This window comes from Momordica charantia, assembly GCF_013281855.1.
Source record: "Momordica charantia cultivar OHB3-1 chromosome 5 unlocalized genomic scaffold, Mcharantia_2.0 BLBB01000005.1, whole genome shotgun sequence".
NCBI lineage: Eukaryota > Viridiplantae > Streptophyta > Magnoliopsida > Cucurbitales > Cucurbitaceae > Momordica > Momordica charantia.
In genome coordinates this window covers 6,884,225-6,907,080 of record NW_028275163.1, presented here as the reverse complement: position 1 = coordinate 6,907,080, position 22,856 = coordinate 6,884,225, and the positions used below count along the sequence as shown (strand labels likewise).

At 33.8% G+C, this 22,856-nt stretch overlaps 2 protein-coding genes across 5 annotated transcripts; both read left to right on the top strand.

Annotated features, from left to right (window-relative positions):
* The first annotated feature begins 609 nt into the window (after positions 1-609).
* Positions 610-7,039, top strand: LOC111014638 (uncharacterized). 4 transcript variants are annotated; one of them, XR_015790696.1, is made up of 7 exons: positions 614-806; positions 3,721-3,954; positions 4,170-5,077; positions 5,492-5,529; positions 5,610-5,820; positions 6,144-6,242; positions 6,690-6,931. XR_015790696.1 is itself a non-coding variant. In XM_088123643.1 (6 exons), exons 2-6 carry the CDS (start codon positions 3,840-3,842, stop codon positions 6,849-6,851), a joined length of 1,434 nt encoding a protein of 477 aa, XP_087979769.1. In that variant the 5' UTR covers positions 610-806; positions 3,721-3,839; the 3' UTR covers positions 6,852-7,039. The 4 variants fall into 4 exon arrangements, 2 of the variants coding, with proteins under 2 accessions (XP_087979769.1, XP_087979770.1); XR_015790695.1 differs by having other exon boundaries at positions 615-806; positions 6,144-6,238; XM_088123643.1 differs by lacking the exon at positions 6,144-6,242 and having other exon boundaries at positions 610-806; positions 6,690-7,039.
* Positions 7,040-17,774: 10,735 nt separating this feature from the next.
* Positions 17,775-21,877, top strand: CR4 (crinkly4). Its single transcript, XM_022289468.2, has one exon. It carries the CDS (start codon positions 18,663-18,665, stop codon positions 21,423-21,425), a length of 2,763 nt encoding a protein of 920 aa, XP_022145160.1. The 5' UTR covers positions 17,775-18,662; the 3' UTR covers positions 21,426-21,877.
* The last annotated feature ends 979 nt before the right edge of the window (positions 21,878-22,856 follow it).

The following is a 22,856-nucleotide window of genomic DNA, read 5'->3' as shown; positions in this document are numbered from 1 at the left end:
TACCAATGCCTCCAAATATGTCGCTTTCACGGCGATGTCCCTAATTTGCTTTTTCAACAATGCCGATTTAAAACGTGCCGCTAAAAACCTCTATTATGTTTTAGTACAAAAACCCTCGTAATATGCCAAAGCGAGCATACCTCCTTAGTGGTAATTGACATATATCTCCAATAAAAAAGTCGTGAATTTAATCCCCCACCCCCACATGTTGTAAAAAAAAATCTCTCGTAATGTTTTAGGGATGCTGGTACGTGTTGCTGAAGCATTGCAACTTTTAGCTAATAATAATAATAATAATTTTGATGTTTAAACTATTTAAACTACAAAATAATAATAATAATAATAATAATAATAATAATAATAATAATAATAATAATTTGGAAGACATGAAAATCATTCACTAAATAAAAAAGTATTAGTATTAGTATTATACTATTTTTGTAATTAGCCTTAGAATAATAAATACTAAAAATTTAATCAAGGAAAGAAAAAATCTCTCGTCCCTCCTTACATTTCCTTTCTTTTTTTTTACTTATAATTGAAATTATTCATCTTTGCAAGAAAAGAAAAAAAAAAAAAAAACCTACTTTTCAGCAGCCAATGAAATGAACCTTAATGTTTGATTTGTTTTCTTCACTTTTTCCAAGAAAACTCAAAATAGAAACCAGGGCTGTTTAAGATCATATTCTGGAAAACAGTTTTAGAAGTTGTTAAACTTAAACCAGTACTTAATCCAGTCTTCGCAATGTAAACGCTCCAACGAATCCTTCACCATCTCCACGCTTTCTCCAACAATTTCCAATCAGGTACTCTAAATCTTCTTTCTCATTTCTCAGCTTCTACGATTTTTGTTTTTTTTTTTTTGGTTTCCAATTAGTAATCTCTCTGTTTGCTGCTGTAGAGACGTATATCAAGCATTTTGAGTACTTGTGTCTCATCTTGAAGATTTTTACTTCGCGCGTGATAGTAACATTGATTAGATTGAATGTACCTCAATGGAATGTAGATTTTGTTTTGACTGAAAGGCTCAATCTGTTCATAATTTTACGCTTCTCCGTTTTCTCAGTAGCCAAACAGATTCATGGTCGTTGAAGACATAATGATTAACGAGTTTAATTGGCTTTTCGGAATTTGTTTTGTTCACCACGTCTTGCTGAGTAGAAGTGGAAGTGGGTTGACTTTCGATTTGGGAAAGTCGTCCCGCTACGTTTTTTTTTTTTTTTTGATTGTGAGCGCTGTTCAGTTGACGAGCTTATTTTAGATTGTTCATTTGTTTGTCTACTTGGTTGAGAACGACGACTTTTCTTTTGACGTCGTTATTAGCTGAAGGTACCAAATGTTCTTAACTTCTAAATTCACATCTGGGGTCTTTAACTTCGTGTGGATTCGTTGAGCTTCTTTGGATGCATGTTCATAAGTTGTGTGATGGAGATTGGAAGTGAAGTTGGTTTCACTTGTTGCAATGTACCTAAGATTTGGATATTTTTTAGAAGCCAGTAACCTGCAGTTTAGAATTTTTGGTGCCGTGAGATTACTTGGTATTCAGATCTTGAGCAGGGACTGTGCATTATGAATAGTAAAGACAGTAAATTTAAGTTAACCAAACTGGAATAGAAGTCCTTCATTTTCTTAATTATCACCTGAGGCTGTAACTGGATCATTTTACCTTATTTTTATCACATTTTACATTAGATTAGAAAGTTTAACATATATTTTAGTTTCAGTCTTTTAGATATTAGGCTTAGATTTCCTTCCAGTTCCATCTAGCTGTTCACAATCTGGAATGGCTTCATGTGGCTGGAAGTAACGAAGACTCAACCATGAATAGTGCTCAAAGCCTCTATGAAGAGCATGTTGCTGTCCTCATTAGCTGCTGACGTATATTGAAGCACGACTCGGTGAAATAACTTATCCTAATATTCTAAGTCCTGTACTTGGTATGGTTGACTTCTTTTTGTTGTGTGCATCTGGTGTGTGACTGTTACTTAAGTACCAAGAGCCTTGATCCTTGTTGATTTTTGAATCATGATGGTCATTCCATCTAGTAATTATATTATTGGTCAATGGTTGTATTTAGTTTTTTTGTTCTGAAAGCACTGCAATGCCACTCTTTAAAGCTTCCGCCAACATGAGTAAAGCAAATTGAGATTCCACAAAAGATGGAATTTACTCTTCTGCACTTTTTCCTTTTACCAATCTGCGCTGTTAATTCCATCATTTGTCTCATTTGCAACAAGTTCACCGTTTATCAATTCTTGTTACTCCCTATCATTAAGGGCTCTGCTGAAGTAGAAATTCCAAATCACAGTCTCTTCATTCCAGCAATCCTGAACCAAAAGGATTTGAGATTTCACAATCTGAAATAAGCTTCGGAATATTAAATTTACATTTGTCCTTGAATGGTTTTTCTAGGAACTAATTTTTCCTCCATTGCCTACCTTAAAAAAAAAGAAAAGGAGCTGCTTTGGATTTTCAATGCACCAGAAAATTCCAAGAATTGTTTTTTTACAAGGTTTCAATTAGCTGCAGTAAACCAACCTCCTTGTCTTTTACAAAATTTTCTTATATAATTGAGTGGCAATAAAATCTCTTCTAGTGCGAACCTTCAGAACCACTTGGAAGCCAAGGCAATGTGATTGATTCTAGATTCCGTATCCTTAATTCCCCTTAAACTTCGGTGTAACTTACACAATGACGTCCCCCTTCACACCCTTCCTCAACCTATATGAGGATCTTCACGCTTTTCTCCAACTCCTTGATTACTTTGCATTTTGAAAATGGACATAAAGTAGATGGACGTACTAGCAAGACAAGATTGTTTTAAAGTTAATCTACATCCTCTGGGGAAGTTTGCATGTTTTTTTTCTCTAACCTGTTCTTGATTATTTCCACTATTGAGAAAAGGGCTGCCTCCAAGGGGTATGTAACAGCCAAGTAGGTAAAGACCACACTCTCAGACTACACCTCCAAAATGGTTTATCGATATTGACGAAGGAAATCATAGACTAACTTGTCGATACTATCTTATTTGTAATAAGGACTGAATCCATTATCCACAATTTTTTTTATTATTTATGAATGCAAAGTGATTATTTGAGATCATGTTGGGAGTTCTCATTCAATCTGTCAGCTTGCACTTTGGCAAGGTTATAAACATCGTTCACCAAACATATCTGATGAAACTCCATCCTGCTAGCCTGGCAGGATGGAGTGCTAGCGTTTCTTTCTTAGGAAGACATGTTAAGGTCTCTTTCAGGCTACCATTCTGCACCTCTGAAAAATTCTTGAACATCTCAAGTTTATGAATATACTACAATGATATTCTGACATTTTCCCTAGTATTCGACAATGTAATGTAAAGAAGAAATCTAAACATCTCGATGGAAACTTAATTATGAATTGTTACTCGTAGTTTTCTGTAATGAAGATTTTCAGTGCTTCAAAACAAAGAAAAAACCATGTGCATTAATGTGATTTGTTTCTATGTACAACTTAAATGACTTATATAAAGGGTCAATACTGTGGGGCTTTTAGAAGTTTGGTAGCTCAGATGAATTGATGAAATAAAAAGTTCCTTTGAGATTCATCTACTTTCTGGAGTTGTGCTTGCCGATGGCACGTTATAGGAGGAATCAATTTCTCTGCACAACATGCATCGCTAATTACATGTGATTACATTGATCCCTTGTAAGTTTTAACTCATTAGACCTGTTGGAGCAGATCTAAGTCAGCCGCTGATGCTTCAATGGGTGTAGTGGTCTACCCTCCTTGTTATGTTATCCGTCCTTTTGCATGTTCTATATCCCAACAATTCATCTTGATGTCTACTTAAGAAATGCATGAAGATCTTTTTTTTGTTCAAAGTCTCTTGCTGGTGTGATCTTGCGGTGCAACACTTTCCACTTCAAGGAGTCAAATGCAAAACAGAACGGGTGGTCAAATCAGATAATAGAGGTGTAAATCGTTAGTCAATAGATTATTTTCTGTGTTTGTGAAGAACTATTTAAACATTTAACATTTGTATTACATTTGTTTTACAATGTAATCTTTGGTAGTCAAAACACGTAACCATGAGGGGAAATCCTTGAAATCAATTTTGGCATGACTAATACAAGGTTAGTGAAAAGGTGTCCCAAAAAGTAAGCCCTGATCAGAATTATTGGTTTCAGGTGATATGACTGAACACGTGGCTGAGATCAAAAGTAGGTGTGTAGTGAATGATGCGTGTCTAGCTGAACATGGAAATGCTTCTGCTGGTTCTCCTAAAACTTCTCCAGAAGTCTTCTCATCTGCTATTGAGTTCTATGTTTGGTCTGATGAGGGGATTAACCTTTACGTGGATTTAAATTCTAGCCCGTTGGACTGGACTGAAAGATTAAAAAATGAGGTTTACATCTGTGAGAGCGTCTACAGAGAAGAATGTCTGCATCAGAACCTCTGTTGGTTTAAAGGTCATAAAGGAATTGCGAGTTCTTTTCAGTGGAATAGTCCAGCTGGTCTAATCAAGGATGACTATTTACGGAAAGAACATTCCTCCAGTTTAGACCTGATGATAAATAAATGCACGGAGATTGACCAACTAGATGCGGCTGATGGGTCTGTAATCTCTTCTGCAGTGATGTCTCATGCCATTAATGCAGATGCTTCTGAGCATTTAGATGAAAATCAGACAATCATGTCTTCTGGAATTGATTTTGATGTGCAAAACCAGAAACTTGCTGGGTCTCAATTTTGTGCTGCAGTCGATAATTGTGAAAAGAATATCAATGACGCTTTACAGAAGAAGGCAAATTGTGATTCTGTTTCTGGCGGTTTATCTAGCGCTGCTACATTAGAACATCGGAATTCTATACTTGAAAGTGAAATTTGTGAAACTTCAACCCTACAGAACAGCTGCACTATTTTAAACCTCTCTGTGGGATATCCTGGAAGCTCAGCAGCTGGTTCCATGGACGTGCAATCATCAGATATTGAAGAACGCCCTAAAGATATTTCGTGTACACCTTATGGAGGCTTTTCACAGAGAGATTCAAAGAATGTTACTGATTACAGCTTGCGAACATTTGCAGAGAAGTCGGTAAGGTGTTGTTTCGTTGCCAATTTCCCTGCTGCAATTAGGATTAGCACATCATGGTTGCTATGTTTCTTCTTTTCAACAATCTTCAATTTGTGTATGATTATAAATATGGATGAAGCATTGGATTTGGTTGGCTTTTAGCTCTAGATGGAGTTTTTGGTTAAATTTTTTAATAATTAATTCCTTGATAGCCAGTTGGAGAGGCATTCTGTGATCTCGTTTGACTTTTTCATTTGGGACGATGTCTTATTTTCTATCTTCCTTTTTGTACATGATTCTTGTATGGAATATTTCCTGTATGTGTATATTGGAGCTTTTTTCCAATGCAATCTTCTTCTTCAACCAGCAGAAAGTACACCTGCTTTTTCTAAGTTCAATCAGTCATTGTTTGTGATATGATCTCTTTTCTTGCAGGATAGGAACGACTTAAGTGTTGCAATGGAGACCTCAGAGTAAACACTTATCTAATGAGAGGCCTTTAAACTATTTTAACTTGTGGTTTGATACCATAATTCCCCTTTTTTTTTCTCAGATGCTCTCAATTCCCCGACTCTGACTCACTGGAGAAGATGTTGCCTGTATCTGATATTCTCAAATCTAATGGAGCACATAAGAGAAAGAGGAAAGTCATTAAAAATGAAACAAAACATCGTTATAATGAACCTGATAGAAGAGTTTTAAGAAGTGGAAAGGATAATGCTAAACAGGCGCTTCCTAGAAGATCCAGGCGGCTCATTTTAAAGGTCTTGTACTCAATTCATACATTCCTAAGGTGTATAGTGCTTTATGGGTTGATTTATGCCAATCTTTATATTTTAGTTATCACAGTTATGCTCTATGATCCTTCCTAATTCCTGCAAACTCTCTTTGCCTCTTGTCTAATTTCTGAATGCTTCAATTTTTTGACGCGCTTGAAGTGCTAGAGTAGAAGATATGAGTTAGGAAATACGTACTGTTATGGAAATACTTAAATCTGGTTATTTCTATTTAGAATCTTTTCCCCGTTTGTATGATTAAATTCTTATCATTTGATGCAAATATTTATGAGTGTATTTCTTTTTATTAGACTGTGAGTTCATAAAGTGCATTGGGACATGGTGGAACATGGAAGGCTCAGTTTCAAGTTCCGCATCTGTTATCTAAGGAAGAATCAGATCGATAGTACGTATGGATATCTTTACCATATATTTGTCCATAGAAATACTGTGTTCGTTTTGAGAAATACCACACAATTGTTTCCCTGAGATATGGTTTTCTGTTAGAATATGGTCTCTCCCATAGTTCATTCTCTACCTAAAGAGATAGATCCGTAGCACCTTTCTTATCACATATTTTGTTATTTAGAACTTAAAAAGGAATCTTAGTTCAAGAAGGGTGGGATGGGGTGAAACCTCCAACATTGAACTTTTCTTTTTGTCCCAACCAGTCGAGTTGTGCCCATATTGCCAGTTTGTTGACGTCTGATTGATGATTTTAAATTTATGTTGTCTTTCGCTTCTCTTTTCTGTGATGAATTTTGTTGGCGTCATGGCTCTATTTTGTCTTAGTTTTTCTCTTTTCTGTCTCATACAGCCATGACATTTTGTGTTACTAATGACTCTAACTTGTGCAGGTTGCAACGTTAGAAGTCGACATTTTTTCGCAGGAAAGTACAAGGTTTGATCTGGGTTTCTTCTTTAGTTGGATGGGCAAGAACTCTTTTATCATTTTATGGAAGAAATCAATTCTGTGTAAGGCTGATCTGATTAGTTTCATATTGAATGAATTGGTATAACCAGATTCTTCCGTGACACTTCTTTTTTTAGAATATAATATATATAGGAGCGAGAATTCTAACTTACGACCTTTTGATTAGACATGGATTCCTTAACCAGTTAAGTTATACTCCAGTTGACCACCCATTTCTAAACATTATATCATATTCACTTTAATAAAGATGAATTATAGGCCGGAGTTGATTTAGTTTCTGCTTCTTTTTGGTCTTTTTTTCTTTTTTTGAATTGCATAAAATGAAACTGATCCTAGTTTTGACGTAAATAAATAAATATGGGTCCTAGTTAAAATTCCATTAATTAATTTACTTTGGTTTCTGTCAAATCTATGGTTTCTATTTAGTATATTAAGCAAAAAAAAAAAAAAAAAAAAAAAATAGAGAGAGAACAAGACAATTCTTAACTTTAAAAAGCTATACTAGGAAAAAACCATAGTGTGGAAGGACCAAATCCACAATGAAAGTGGCCAACATAGGACTCTGAATTCTCAAAAGTTGAACTATCAATTCACAATGTCACTAAATTGGGCTGTCTCATTAACATTTCAACTCCTTAAAAGTGAGACGTCCGTGCGAGATGGCATTCAACGTAGCTTTCAGTCCTCCTCCACTTATTTTTCGCGGTTCAAATCACTAAACTTTTGAAAAGATAAAAATATCTTAATTGGTTGAATGAATGTTACTCATTTCGACAAGATTATAATTTTGGCCTCTATACTTTAATAACTTTTTGATTGGATTCTAAATTTGTGATGTGTCGTATTCAATCCCTGTATATTAAAAAAAATTCTAATAGGTTGGTGCACTTTCAGTTTTGTGTCTATTACGTTTTTGTTATTGTCATCGTGGTCTGATTCTGCTTGCTATTAATCCACCATGCAATAGTTAAAATAATACTGTCACATGAGTATGAAACTATTTTTTTAATTAAATATTAAATATTTTTATGTTACATTTATTTTTTTAATATCTATCATAGATTTTACAACTCAAGAATAATAAATTAATGTTTTAATTTATATTTTGAAAAAAAAAATTGAAAACAGAAAAAGATGATAAGAAACGAGAAACTTGATTTTATTGTTTCTATATATATTTCTACAAAAAATTTCTAAAAAATGAGAAACGAGACACATAATCAATTATGAAATACTGTTTCTCAAAAATTGAAACACAAGAAACAAAAACGCTACCTAACGAATGCAGCCACGTCCCCTTGTCCGATTCAATGTCAGAGATGCCCAATCCACCTACTAAGAAGAGGATGGTGGGAAATTTGTAATCATCTGGGGTAGATTTTAAACTTCTTAATTAACCCTAAAACACCTCAAATTAATTATGAAACTCCAACACCTGCTGGTCATTCAATTTGATATTTAGAAGAGAAAGTTGCAATATTTTTTCATATAGAAAAATATAATGCCACTACAAATATTATTTACACACACACACATCATACTCTTCTACCAACTTACCTATATAATAATAACACAACAGCAACCAACTGCAATAATATGTTTTTACATAAAATTTTCAATTATGGATCATATTTGTATGTTTTATTTGGAATATAATCTTGGAAATCTTCAGAGTGAGAAGTTGTTAGAACAAAATATTCTTTTAAGTTAAATGATTTGTTAGACTAATGATACCAATATTAATTTTCAATGGTTATAACAAAATGTCTTTTTTTCAGTTGAATAATGACGGGTGGAAAATCGAACCATTGATATTTGATATGGTAATTGGTACATTGTACGTTGTCTTTAAAAGTATGATATGTATTTTGATATTTTAGTTTTCATTGAATGAGGCATGCCTAGAGAATTTAATCATCTTGCAAAAAAATATTTTTTTTTTCTTAAAACACTTCTATGACGAAATAGTTTATATTTAAAATATATTTTCATTCTTGACAACATCAATCAAGATTTTTGAGATTATATTCCCACCTAGAAACATTAAAATATGACTTATAATTTAAAAAAATTATCTAAACATATACCCAACCTAAGCTCAGCTAGTTCAAAGACACTGTAAACCTACAATTTGATTCAAATCTTCAATCCTAAATTTAATTCTACTTCTTAAAAAAACATAAAAATATGACCAATAATTAATGTATAAATAGCTAGATACATTTTTTAGGTATTTTATGTCACGGTTATATATTATAAAATGAAAAAGTTAAAAAAAAAACAAATATTTTGCTCAAACATTAAATTAATTTGAAATATCCATGATGCTTTCAATTCATATGTTCCTTTTTTACTCTTTCAATTATTAATTAAGATTATATTACATAGATAACATAACTTTCAACAATCTTTTCAAAAAAAAAAAAAAAAAAACTTTCAACAACCTAGATAGTATTTTTTTATTCAATATAAAAATATTTGTGGGGCTCAATGCCTTTCAACTTCCATTTTTCTATGGTTGGCAAAACATTGAATTTTTTAAATGAATACATAAAATATTGGATAATTGATTGTTTGGTCAACATTATTAAGACAAATTCCCTTTTTTTTTAAAAAAAAATAATTTTCTTTTCACAATATAGTATGATCTCATTCATAAAAATCTATAATCTATAGCAAACAATACCTATAAATTTAAATTAAATGAAATTTTGGATAATTGAAAGATTTTATCCCACTAATTGTTGAACTACTATTCAAGATTTATAGATATAAATACATTTTTAATTAATAGATTAAATAAAATTTAGAAATTTATTAAACATAATTTGCTCCATGACTAAACTTGTAATTCAATGCCACCGTCAAATTTCAAGAACCAAATTTATTATTAACCCATTTATCCATTAAGTTTGTGCGGTAAGAATTGCATATTTGGTAATTGGTTTTGTTTTAATGACTTTACTATTTGTAGCACAATGATGCATTATTCACTGCTTAATTAATATTAAACAAATTTATTTTTTGTTAAAAGCAAAATACTTATTAAATACCTTAATATTAGTTGTTGCTACCAGATTCATTGTTGAAATTGAAGCAGCTTGTCATTTTCTTGGTCCAAACTATCAATAGACAGCTTCAAACTTTGTGGTTACATAATATTAGCAAAATAAAAATAAAAATAAAAAAAGGCTAAAAGCATATTAAAAAAAAAAAAAAAAAAAACTTGAGGGTAAGGCCCAGCCAGCCCTAATGTCTTATCTTCTATCACTCAATAATAGAATGAGAATCACAATTCTTGGAAAGGTATCAAATGCTTCTCCTTTCAATGCCTTTAAAATATAATGATACATTTTATTAAATTTCATTTTTTTATAACAAATTTCATTATTGTTCTCTCCCTATTGTTTTATTAAAATTTGGAAGATATATATTTTTTTTTTGTCCTTGGTCAAAGTTGAGTAGAAAATTAATGCCACAAAATTATTTATAGATAACATTTTGTTCCAGTGACATGGATGCGACAAGTTATATTCATCCAAAAACATGAATTTTGGTTCAATTTTAAGGTGTATAGTTATTAGTAATTCATGTACATAAAATGAATGTATCAAACATTTTATGTTTATTAGTGATTTATAGTTACCACTCATTTAATTAATATCAACGGATCATTAATTCGTGGTCTCATATTAAAAATTGATGCATTACTAATTTACTAATTCATTAAAATATAAATATATCTCTGATTCTTTGAGCATTTTTCTCAGGATTGGGTCCCTGTTGTGTTAGTTTTGTTCCAATATTTATAAGTAAAGGATAAATTGAAATTAAAGTTCTTTCTTTTAAAAAATGATTATAATAAATAAATAGATTGAAACCAAAGTTAAGGTAGGAAAATTGTAGATGGGTTTGAAATAAATGATTTGACTTCATTTTTTTTACTAAAATTGGCACAAAACCAACATATAGAATTTATTTTTTTCTTTCTTAATAAGGATATAAGTGAAAATGGAAGGATTAAAAATCTTCATCAAATAACTTAAAATCATAAATGTTCTTGGGACTAATATTATATTAAATCCCTTGGAAAAAAGAAATATATATTAGGAGCTACAAAAGTCAACCTTCAAATTAATAATCTAAAAATAGACCGACCTCACACAAATCCACGAAGCAATTGCACTTAGAACATACCCAAAAACTCCTGCAAAATAAATAAATATTTATATATATAAAAAAAAGGAATTCACAGATCTCAAATATTAATAATGCAAAGGTTTTCTTAATCAAAAAAATAAATAATAATAATAGTAATAAATAATGCAAAAGTTTGATCCAATATTTTAATGAACTCAATAACAAATTGGTCTCCACACCTTGGGATATTAGGGGCCCGTTTGATAACGTTCTTATTTATTGTTTCGATTTAATTATTTTTAATGAAGAAAAATATATTGCATGGTTCCAACCTATGATAAAACAACATTTTTATTTATGTTTTTTGAACAAATTAGAAATGGAAACAAGGAGAAACTTGTTTTGATAGTTTCCAAAATTTCTATACAATTGTGAGAATATTCCGACCAGAAAAAGAGAAACAAGAAACAAAGTTAGTTGTAAAATGCTTATATTTTTTAAGAAAATTAGAAATGAGAAACAAAAAACACATGAATGTTACCAAATGAGCTCTAAAAATCCATTTCACTTTCATCACATGATACCACATCGCTTCATTTTACTTGGGCTAATGCCTAACCAGTTAAACTATATTATTGATAGTATTATTTTTAATTTGTTTATATCTAAACTACTTGTTTTATTTAGATAACAGTTTTAAGAAGGATTTTGTTCTTTATTAAGCTTATACAATTTTTTTAAGTCAAACAAATATTGGAGTGGTGTATCAAATCTTGATCAATCTTAGGAAAAGTTATATATGTCTTGTCTACAAGATTATATGCTTATTGAGACTACATTTGATACGTAGATTTGTTTATTTCAAATTATGAGTCTGTTTGAACTCGAAATCGTTTAGCTCAGATAGGTAATAGATCGGAACGTACAAGATGAGCTATTGGCCGTTGTTCAACACCTTCTCTGACCACTCACGAGACCTGCAAAACAAGGTTTTAGCACTCCGATGAGTAAGTTAGTTCTAGTATGAGTTAACTTGTCGATTTTATCTAGGATTGCGTACTTTGCATTTAAGGCAAGGGTTTCCATTTATAGGAACTGGGCCCGACAGGAACTCTGACACACCCTAAAAATGCGGCGTGTTGTCGGGTTCGGAAGAGACATTGTTACGGGCTTCGCTTAAGGTCGGTTCGGCCTCACAGGTCCTACCGTAACCGCCGACCTAATCGTTTTGGAGTTAATTCCTATATTTCGCGCGCTCGTTAATTCAACCCGCTTTTCTAAGCATGACACGTGGCAGAATCCGTCACGATTCAGATCCAACAGAGCCGGTTTGTAAATTATAAAAGCTACATAAATTCATACTTAACAAACTCACTTTTTACTAAATTTTCCTTATCATAAATTCTACAAATATATATAATACTAGAATTTATAATTGGTTACTTGGTTAGTTGTATTGATAGTTTCATTTTGTAGCTCATCCTTATTGTATTGTTCTATTTATAGACCTTAGATCATTGATCAATACAGGTAGAAAAAGAATCTAATTTGGTAATTTATTCTGTAGCTTGATATTGTATTAGTAACAGATTTTGTATTCGAACCCGTATATCATAATTTACTCACTATTTAATTTTGATTCCACTTGTTTGGATTTGTACAAATTTTGATGAAGTCTACAAGTGAGGAAGAGTTGAGATATCTACTATATATGATAAATTTCTCGAACCCATCAACTTAAGCCTTTGGGTTCATTAGTGTGATTTAACATATCTAAAATATATGTTGATTATAAGATATAATTAAGTTATATCTTAACGCTCAAAATAAAATTAACTACGGATTAATTCAATGACATTTTAGACATGAAAAAATTAGGAGACTTTAGAGGAATAAGTTTAAATTTCATGATAGACCTACTTAAAAGATATTAAAATTTCAAACACTTCAATTTTATAATAGTCCAATAGTTGCACCATTTAAATTTCATAATAGACCGCTTTCAAAAAAAAAAAAAATCATAATAGACCTACCTAGAATATTAAACTTCGGACATATATATATATATATTAGAAAAATGGTTTAAGATATAAGTGATGCTTTTTTTCCCTGAGATATGAGTATTATTTGAATATTAGGAAAATGTTTTTTTTTAGGGCAAAATACACTTTTGGTCCTAAGGTTTGAGTCAGATATCTATTTAGTCTTTGAAATTTCAAAAAAGACATTTTTGGTCCTTGAAATTTAAGTTAGGTATCTATTTGGTTCTTGAGGTTTCAAAAACGACATTTTTGGTTCCTAAAGTTTGGAAAATGATTTTAAATGGTCCTTGAAGCCACATCAGCATGCCAGTCAAACTTTAGGGATCAAAAATGTCTCTTTTGAAATCTCGATAACCAAATAGATACCTAACTTAAATTTCAAGAACTAAAAGTATTTTTTTTGAAACTTCAAGAACTAAATAGACATCTGACTCAAATCTCAAAAACCAAAAGTGTATTTTGACTTTCTATTTTAGATAAAAAAATATTAGGAAAATGTTAATTTTTAGAGAAGCGTGAAGATTAAATGGCTTGCTAAGTTTGGTAAGTTTGGTGTCCGTAGTGTTCTGAGGAATCAACAAATTTGGATTTTATTTAACATATTTTGTGGGGCTCAACGCTCTTTTTTTTATTTACATTTTATTGAAAGGAGACATTTTTGTTAAATATATTCAATTTAAAAGGAAGAAGTCATTTTGCTTCTGATTCTGAAAAGTTTTTTTTTTATGATTTATTAAATCCATTAGTGACTAATGGGAAAGTTTTAAAATTTATGACAAATCAAGTTGGTACTAATTGTTTCTCTTGTACATTTAAGTTTAAAAGGGGATAGATTTGATAAGTTTAAACTATATTGGTATATATGGGTACAACACAACTCCATCTATAATCTCCTTCACAAGTTGTATGTTCAAACCTCAAACTTATTATTTGAACAATAACGGGTCAACCGTCTGATGCTACAACATTTTGTGTCGGGAAAACATAGAAATTACTAATTTTTAAGGTAGGTGACTATAATGAAATTTGAACTCGTTTCCTCTTAACCCTAATCCCTTCAAATCAATGAGCCACCTTACCATGGTTATGTTCTTAAAAAATCAATATGGCAAAAAAACCTATATTATTTTTATATGGTATATAGTTGATCATTACATCTTTGACTTTACTTTTACTTTTTCTCTTACAGTTATCATTTAAATGGGTTAGAGAGTTAAATTAGAAAGAAAAAAATTTTGAATGGAGAGTTTTGGTGTATGAGAAAATTTTTGGTCCTTTTAAAAGTGTTGTATTTCTTAGTGTTGATGATTCTTCGTAAAAAGAAGGTATCAAGTTGGGGATTAAAGGAGAGCTTTTGGCAAATTTATTCTACCAAGAATTCCAACATTTCTAAAAGGTCATTTTATTATTAGTGCACAAGTCAATTGCTCTCATTGAAGTTGTGTGATAAACTTGTTAATATCTACTCTTCTTATCCTACCCTTTTTTTCTTAACGTTTTTTATTTTGTTAGGTTGATTGTTATAATAATAATGATTCTGTTTATGTAGAATTCTGATAGACTTGAGAATTTGTATAGATCAAGTATGACCAAGTTTGGAGAACGAGCTTGATGAAGAAAACAACAGAAGGGAAGTAAACACTTTGATGTCCAAGTCAGTAAGAAGTTGATCTATGCTCTAAAACCGTGGTTGAATTATGCATAAACATTTTGCACTGTTTATGGGAAACAGACAAACAAAGTTGTTTCCTACCCAAGCTTTGACTTGCATTGATTCATAAGGGTCCAGCAACCCAAGACAACGGGTGAATCCTCTAGGTCAGGAAGATCATCTTGTCCCCGAGATCCTCACACTGTGGGAACTTCGAGGAATGCACCTAATCCGCCTATCCTCATCGGAGCTCGGACCCACCGAATTGCGAACACTAGGACCGACCTTCCTTCGGTCCAAACATATCAAAACATTCGTGTAATTGGAGTGATAAAACGACCTGGGTGAGATATCAGTTGCCTAGTAGACCCCTAATGTACTTGCTGTTATGCAACTTCAGATGAACGAGATGTATGCCCAGATGCAAGCCGTGGAGCCATAGCCTGAAACAAATCGAGGTATCTGTACCTTCGGACCCACAAGGTTGGGGCAAGAGGGACCATGTGGTCCCAACCCTCATGGATGAAAAGGTGAATGGGCCAAGGCGACAAAATGGTCGCAGCCTCTGCCATGCACAAAATGACAACCCACCAAAGGTGTAGTCGCACCACGATGAAGACCTTGAGACTGATTCTCCCTCGAGGGTACAACAATGATCCACCAGAAGTCTAGATAGTAGGGACCTATGTTACGTCCTCAATGATCGAGTTAAGCATTCCAACGCTCCTATACTAAAGGTCGGACCCCTCGTTCGAAAAACCTTAGGAAAACATTCACTAATGGTGCAAAGGCAATAGCCCAAGAAGGGGACCCTCAAGGTCGGATCATGCATTCTGAATTCGGCAGATGAAGAGCAATTTCGAGGCTGAAGTGGAGCCTCTGAAGAGGCAATACGAGGGAAAATCTACCCATGCACCGAAGGATGATGAACTTGGAGAGTCTCTGTTCGTCTAGGAAATTCTCGACGCTCCTATACCAAGCAAATTTAAGACACCAACCTTCAAAACTTATGGTTGTTCAGGCGACCCAATAGATGATGTTGGGGTATATGAAGGCTTAATATGGATTTCTAAGCTACGAGTGATGCCCTCAAATGTCGAGTCTTCCAAATCCCGCTAGCTAACTTAGCACGATTATGGTATTGAAAATTGCTACCAAGGTCTATATCGAGCTATAACTAGCTCAGGACAACCTTCATCACACAATTCTCGATTTGACATCACTCAAAGAGACCAACAACCCACTTCCTTCATTTTCAGCCTCAAAGATAAAAGACTGATCTTCTCTCTAGACAAGAAGTTTGCCACTACCTTCAACGAAGTTTCAAATAGGGAAGAAATTCATCGATACGAAAGAGCTGCTGAAGTCACAAGACTTCAATTATGACTTTACTGAATAGTCCACTCCACCTTCTAAACCCAGAGATAAAACTACTGCTCATGCCAAGCTCAGCCAAACCAAAGACATTCCGACCAAGGAACTAGCCGTGGCCGACCTTATGAGAAGTTCATCCCACCAATGTGCAAATTTTTGTCATATTGGCTAATATCAAAGAAAGTGATCACATGGAAGAGCTTCTCAAGTAGCCAAACAAGTTAAGAGGAGACCCCAACAAATGCAACAAAAGCAAGTATGGTCGCTTTTCCAAGCTTGACCATACTCGATCTTTCACATAATTCTTTAATTGCCCTATAATTCACACGTGTTTGACTATCTTTATCTATTATTAAATTTTTGTTAAATTATAAATTTAGTTTTCAAATTTCTATGCTTATTTTTTTAGTTCCTAATTAAAAAAAAAAGACCTCATTATATATTTAAACGATCTATGTTAAGTGTTGATGTGACACATTGATTCTAGTAACAAAGTCAATGATCTTACCCCATATAGCATAAGAACACAAGTAAGTGAATAAAATAAGTGTGAGCAAGAAAAAAAAAAGGTGATGGGTTGACTAACAAGTGAAATATATATTAGAACTTTTGGCTCATGCATCATAACATAATTATTTGCTGTTGTTTACTTCCTTATTATACTCTTTTGCCACATTGTGTTAAATTATTTTTTTATTAATTCAATTAATTGTGTCATGTCAGCATTTGAGTAACAATGTTAATGCAGGGAACCTAAAGAAATCTATATTATAGAAAGTTGGATGATGTGGTTACAACTTTTTAAAGTTTGGAGATTAAAATTTATTATGGTAGAGATAATATATTAAGTTACCATTTTCAAATTGATAATTTATATTTTATTTAAATGATTTCTTTCCTAAATATTTTAACTTTAATATAAAACAAAACATCTCTTAATTCTTTTTAAAGCCTTTTGTGAGTATTTTTTGTGGAGCACAAGAAAATGAAACATAACATGAAGGAGGTTTTTCAAAAGAACCTAATCGTGGAAACTGGAATAGAGTGGGTTGAAATCGAGAAAAAAAGAAAAAAGGCTTTCAAAAAACTTGTTTTTTATTTTTAAAATTAATTTGGTTAAGAATTCAAATGTGCATTGAGGAAGGATAAAAACATACCAAAGAAGTTGCACGGAGGAAAGCATAATTCTTGAAAATAGAAGGCTAAAATCGAAATCGTTATCAAACAAAGCATAATCTTTCATAATTATATCTATTAAGTTTTTATATATGTCAATTTGAGCATAGCTCAGTCTCAGTAATAAAATAGCTCAGTCTCAGTAATAAAGTACCTATACCGATCGCAAAAATTGATAGTTTGATTCTCACTTAGCCATTACTAAATTTAGAAATTTTTTAAGAATTAGATAGATACACCTTTGAAAATTAAAAATTTTGTGGGAAACATTCTAAAATTTACTTCTAATTTAATATTAGTTTCTTTATTTTTTTCATTATAGTTTAGAGTGGGTGGAAACTCAAAGATATATACGAATTATCGAGTTGACTTTGATACTAAAATGGAAGAAGCACACAATTTAAACCTAAAATACGGCTATTATTGAGGTAATTGCAATCAACAGTAAAATTCTAACGGTAGAATTCAAAATTGGGTAATCGAATAATAAAAGCAACAGATAAAAGAAAATTAAAATAAAATTAGCAATTGAGCAGAATAGAACTCCACTGCAGCACCGCAGACAAATAAACAAAAGCATAAACAAAAATGGTGAAAAATGCTTTATTCTGATAATCCCAACTGCCGTTTTGATTTTGACAAAAAGTACGCAATTTAATATATCAGAGAAAAAAGCAGGCACCACCCTTTTGTTTCTTCCATATTCTCTCCCATTTCCGTGATTTGCAGTTCGCGGAAGCGGAAGCCATGGGAGCGGACGGAGGAAGCTCGGCACCCAGTTTTTTTTAAAGAAATTTGAATTGAAGAGGAAGAAGACAATGCTTCATTGCCTGTAATTCGTATGTGCGGCCAAAGATTGAACCAAACTGTTCGAGGGAAGGAAAAAAATTAAAAGTGGGAAAAGAAATGTTTGGGGATTGGGTGGTGGAGTGCAGTAATCCAGGCATGAAAAGATCAAAACCGCATTAACTTCTCATTTATTGCTTTCACCTACGCTTTTCCCAATGTCAGAAGTTGTAGTTTCGGCATTTAAGTCTCTCTTCTCTTTCTCTTTCCCTCTCATCCATCTTCTTCCTTCTTCTTTCCATTTCTCTGTTATTTCTTCTTCCCAGCAGCGATTCCCATGATTCCCTTTTTTCTAATCGGAAGCAAGAGGTGCGAGAAGAGGACGGAGGTTTAATGGGTAGTTTTGTGGCTTCTGAATATGAATTGGGTTGTCTTCTCCTGCTCGAATCTGAGGTTTAATGGGTATGTTTTCTCGAAAAGGATGAGGAACTGACTGCATTTTAAATTTCTTGGGATTTGAAGAAGAAATGAGTGAATTAATGGGTTTCTCGGATGTTGATTTTTGAATTATGTGCTGTAGGAGTTTCTTTAATCTCTCTGTCTAGCTGAACTTTGCTTGCTCTGATTTTCTTCTTGTTTATGTAATTTGTGATGCTTTTCTGTTTGTTCATGGAACACTTGGAGATGAGATTGTTGTTGAATTCTTGAGTGATTGGTTTGGTCTGTAATGGGGTTGTTCTTGTTGGTGGATTTGGTACTTTTGTTGTTGAAGAAGATGTATGTTTGGAAAGCTGGATTGTTTGTAGAATTGGTTGTTTTTGCAGATATGTGTTTGTTGGTGTCTGGTTTAGGTTCAATGTCTTCTGTTGCTGTTTCTTATGGTGAGAAAGGGCCTGTTTTCTGTGGTTTAAAGTCAGATGGGTCTCATCTTGTGAGTTGCTTTGGTTCAAATTCAGCCATAACTTATGGAACCCCTTCTCATTTCCCATTCATTGGTCTCACTGCTGGTGATGGCTTTGTTTGTGGGCTTCTTTTGGATTCCAACCAACCTTATTGTTGGGGAAGCAGTGGGTATGTTCAAATGGGTGTTCCTCAGCCCATGAGCAAAGGAGCTCAATACTTGGAAATCAGTGCCGGTGATTACCACCTCTGTGGACTCCGAACGCCTCTGACTGGACGGCGTAGGAACACATCTTTTGTTGATTGTTGGGGTTACAACATGACCAGAACCTTTGCATTTGATGGCCCGATCGAATCGATCTCGGCAGGTTCTGAGTTCAACTGTGGGCTGTTTTCTCTTAATAGAACTGTTTTCTGTTGGGGTGATGAGACGAGCAGCCGGGTAATCACCTTGGTACCTAAAGATAAGAGGTTTCAAAAGATTGCATCTGGTGGATATCATGTTTGTGGGATTTTAGAGGGCGCGAAGGCGAGAGCCTTCTGTTGGGGAAGGAGCTTAGACATTGAAGAAGAGATCTCAGTTGCATATTCAGGTGAAGGAAATGTGGACTTGGTTCCAGTTGATCCTTTAGACTCTGTTGTTGGGGGCAAATTCCATGCTTGTGGAATCAAGAGCTTGGACCGTGGTGTGATTTGTTGGGGTTTTACGGTCAAACCAAGTACTCCGCCACCGGAGAGGATTAAAGTTTATGACATTGCAGCTGGAGATTACTTCACTTGTGGAATTCTAGCTGAAAAATCTCTCTTGCCTGTTTGCTGGGGCCTCGGATTTCCTACTTCTCTACCTTTAGCTGTCTCGCCTGGAATCTGTAAAGCAACTCCTTGTGCTCCCGGTTTCTACGAAATTAGCCAAGACAGCGCTCGGTGCAAGTCGCCAGGCTTTCATGTGTGCATGCCCTGCAGCACTGCTTGCCCTCCTGAGATGTACCAAAAATTTGAGTGCACCTTAAAATCTGACAGACAATGTGAATATAACTGTTCAATTTGCTTTTCTGGTGAATGCATCTCAAACTGTTCATCCATGTATAAAAATAGTATGATGGGGAAGAAAACTGAGAAGTTCTGGTCAATGCAGCTCCCAGTTCTTGTAGCTGAGATTGCTTTTGGTGTGTTTTTGGTAGCTATTGTGTCTTTAACTGCAATCTTATACGTTCGGTACAAGTTACGGAACTGCCATTGCTCGGGAAAGGAGTTGAAGTCCAAGAAAAGTAAAGGGAATGCCTCTTCCTTCCAGAAGGAGAACTACAAAATACGCCCTGACTTAGACGAGCTGAAAATAAGGAGGGCTCAGATGTTCACCTATGAAGAACTTGAGAGAGCGACGTGCGGGTTTAACGAAGAGTCCATTGTGGGAAAGGGAAGTTTCTCCTGTGTTTTTCGAGGTGTTTTGAAGGACGGGACAGTCGTTGCGGTCAAAAGGGCTATAATGTCTCCCAACATGCAGAAGAATTCAAAAGAGTTTCACACTGAACTTGACTTGCTCTCAAGATTAAACCATGCCCATCTGCTTAATCTGCTTGGTTATTGTGAAGAAGGTGGAGAGAGGCTTCTAGTTTATGAATTTATGGCTTATGGTTCCTTGCATCAGCACCTCCATGGCAAGAACAATGCCTTGAAAGAGCAATTAGATTGGATAAGAAGGGTCACAATTGCAGTCCAAGCAGCTAGGGGAATCGAATACTTGCACGGCTATGCTTGTCCTCCCGTCATTCATCGAGACATCAAGTCGTCGAACATTCTCATCGATGAAGAGCATAATGCTCGAGTCGCTGATTTCGGCTTGTCATTGTTGGGACCGACCGATAGTAGCTCTCCATTAGCAGAGCTACCAGCTGGGACTCTAGGCTATCTCGATCCCGAATACTATAGACTCCATTACCTCACAACCAAGTCTGATGTCTATAGCTTTGGTGTTTTGCTACTAGAAATTCTCAGTGGTAGGAAAGCCATCGATATGCAATATGAAGAAGGGAACATAGTAGAATGGGCAGTGCCTCTGATCAAATCAGGAGACATCTCTGCAATTCTAGATCCGATATTGAAACCGCCTTCCGATATCGAGGCCCTGAAGAGGATTGCAAACGTAGCGTGTAAATGTGTGAGAATGAGAGCGAAGGAGAGGCCATCAATGGACAAAGTGACGACCGCGCTAGAGCGTGCGCTTGCCCAGTTAATGGGAAGCCCGTGTAACGAACAGCCAATCTTACCAACCGAGGTCGTCTTAGGGAGCAGTAGACTGCACAAGAAGTCATCTCAAAGATCATCAAACCGTTCCGCGTCGGAAACGGATATAGCAGAAGCTGAGGATCAAAGGTTCGAGTTCAGAGCCCCGTCGTGGATCACATTCCCAAGTGTGACGTCGTCCCAACGGCGGAAATCATCAGTCTCAGAAGCAGATGTTGATGGGAAGAACTTGGAAGCAAGAAATGTAGGGAATTGTGGAGGTGTGGGGGATGGTTTGAAGAGTTTAGAGGAAGAGATTGGACCTGCTTCCCCTCAGCAAAAGCTGTTCTTGGAGCATAATTTCTAAAAAGCAAAGCACACCCAAAAGGGAAAAGTTTCCAAAACCTTGGTTTTTATTGGAGGATTGTGAACTCTCTCTCTCTCTTCTTCTCTCTCCTCTCCTCTCTCTTGTGAAAAGGAGAAAGAATGAGGGAGAGAAAGAATGAGATTCAATTCAACATTAAATTCTTGGTCTCATCTGAGCTCTAAGCTGTTCTCTATGATTCAAAATTCCTGTTGCTTTTTCATTCTTTACAAAACTTGTATCTTCTCTTCTCCATTGCATTTCTCTACTAACTGCCTTTTTTTCTTTTTTATTTGATTCTTTTAACAACTTACCTTCTTGGGTCTTCTATGTTTTTCTAGTACAACTTGGGTAGGAGATTCGAGATCAAAAATCGTTGAACTGCGTTTACGTTGACTTTTAAGTCTCTCTATGTTCCAGTTTGTGAATAAACTATTTTCTTTTTTCTTTGAGCATCATTTTATGTTTATTTTATCGGTTCGATTTTGTGGTTAGGTTCGAGTTGGTTCGTGGTTGGATTTAAGTGTTATTTGGGGCTTGATTTTGAGTTTTTTTTTTTAGTTAGAATTTTGTGTGAATTATGAGTTGTTTATGGGTAATTTTTTTATTCGGTTTTGCGAAAATATAAATGTTTTAGCTTATTTGAATTTACGAGCTCAATGTTTAAATTGACTTGCTAATTGCTAAGCCAAGTAGAGAGATTAAAAAAAAAGGTTCAAATTTCCCTTGTAAATTGTAGCATGGTGAATCATTATAAATTTAATCCATATATTGTAAGTTATAATCACATCTAGAAACTTAGACTATATTTCTATCTAATTCATAGTATTAATATTTCAAACAAAATATTGGTGTGACATGTTAATTAAGCATGAGAATGGAATAGATAATACTACCCCAATATTTTTCGTTGCATTAATAGTAGAGATTTAATAAAAGTATAATTGAAAATGTTTAAATCTATTTAGGGGTAAATCTATAATTTAATACTCTTACAAAAGAAATTATAATTTAACCATTGTAAGATTTGTAAATTATATATATACATTTCTTCCGAAAAAAAATTATATATACACATAATAACGTATACAAAGGATAAAAACGTAAAAATTCAATAAAATATTTAAGACAGGCATCTCCCTACACGTCTCTATCCAACCACTTGGGATGTTTTTTTACAACATGAAAAAGTTCTATTCCATTTGAAAATTTTAAATAAAAAAGTTTAAATACTATTTTTATTTTTATACTTTTGTTTTGATTAAAAAGAGACCAATCTAAATTTTAACACAAATTTTATATAAAACTCTTAAATACAAATTTATGGTACCATTTCAAAAATGTGTTTTTAGTACAATAATATGTGGGTGAAGAAATTCGAATCTACGAACTTTTGGTCAAGAATATATGTCTTTGCAGATTACTCATTAAATA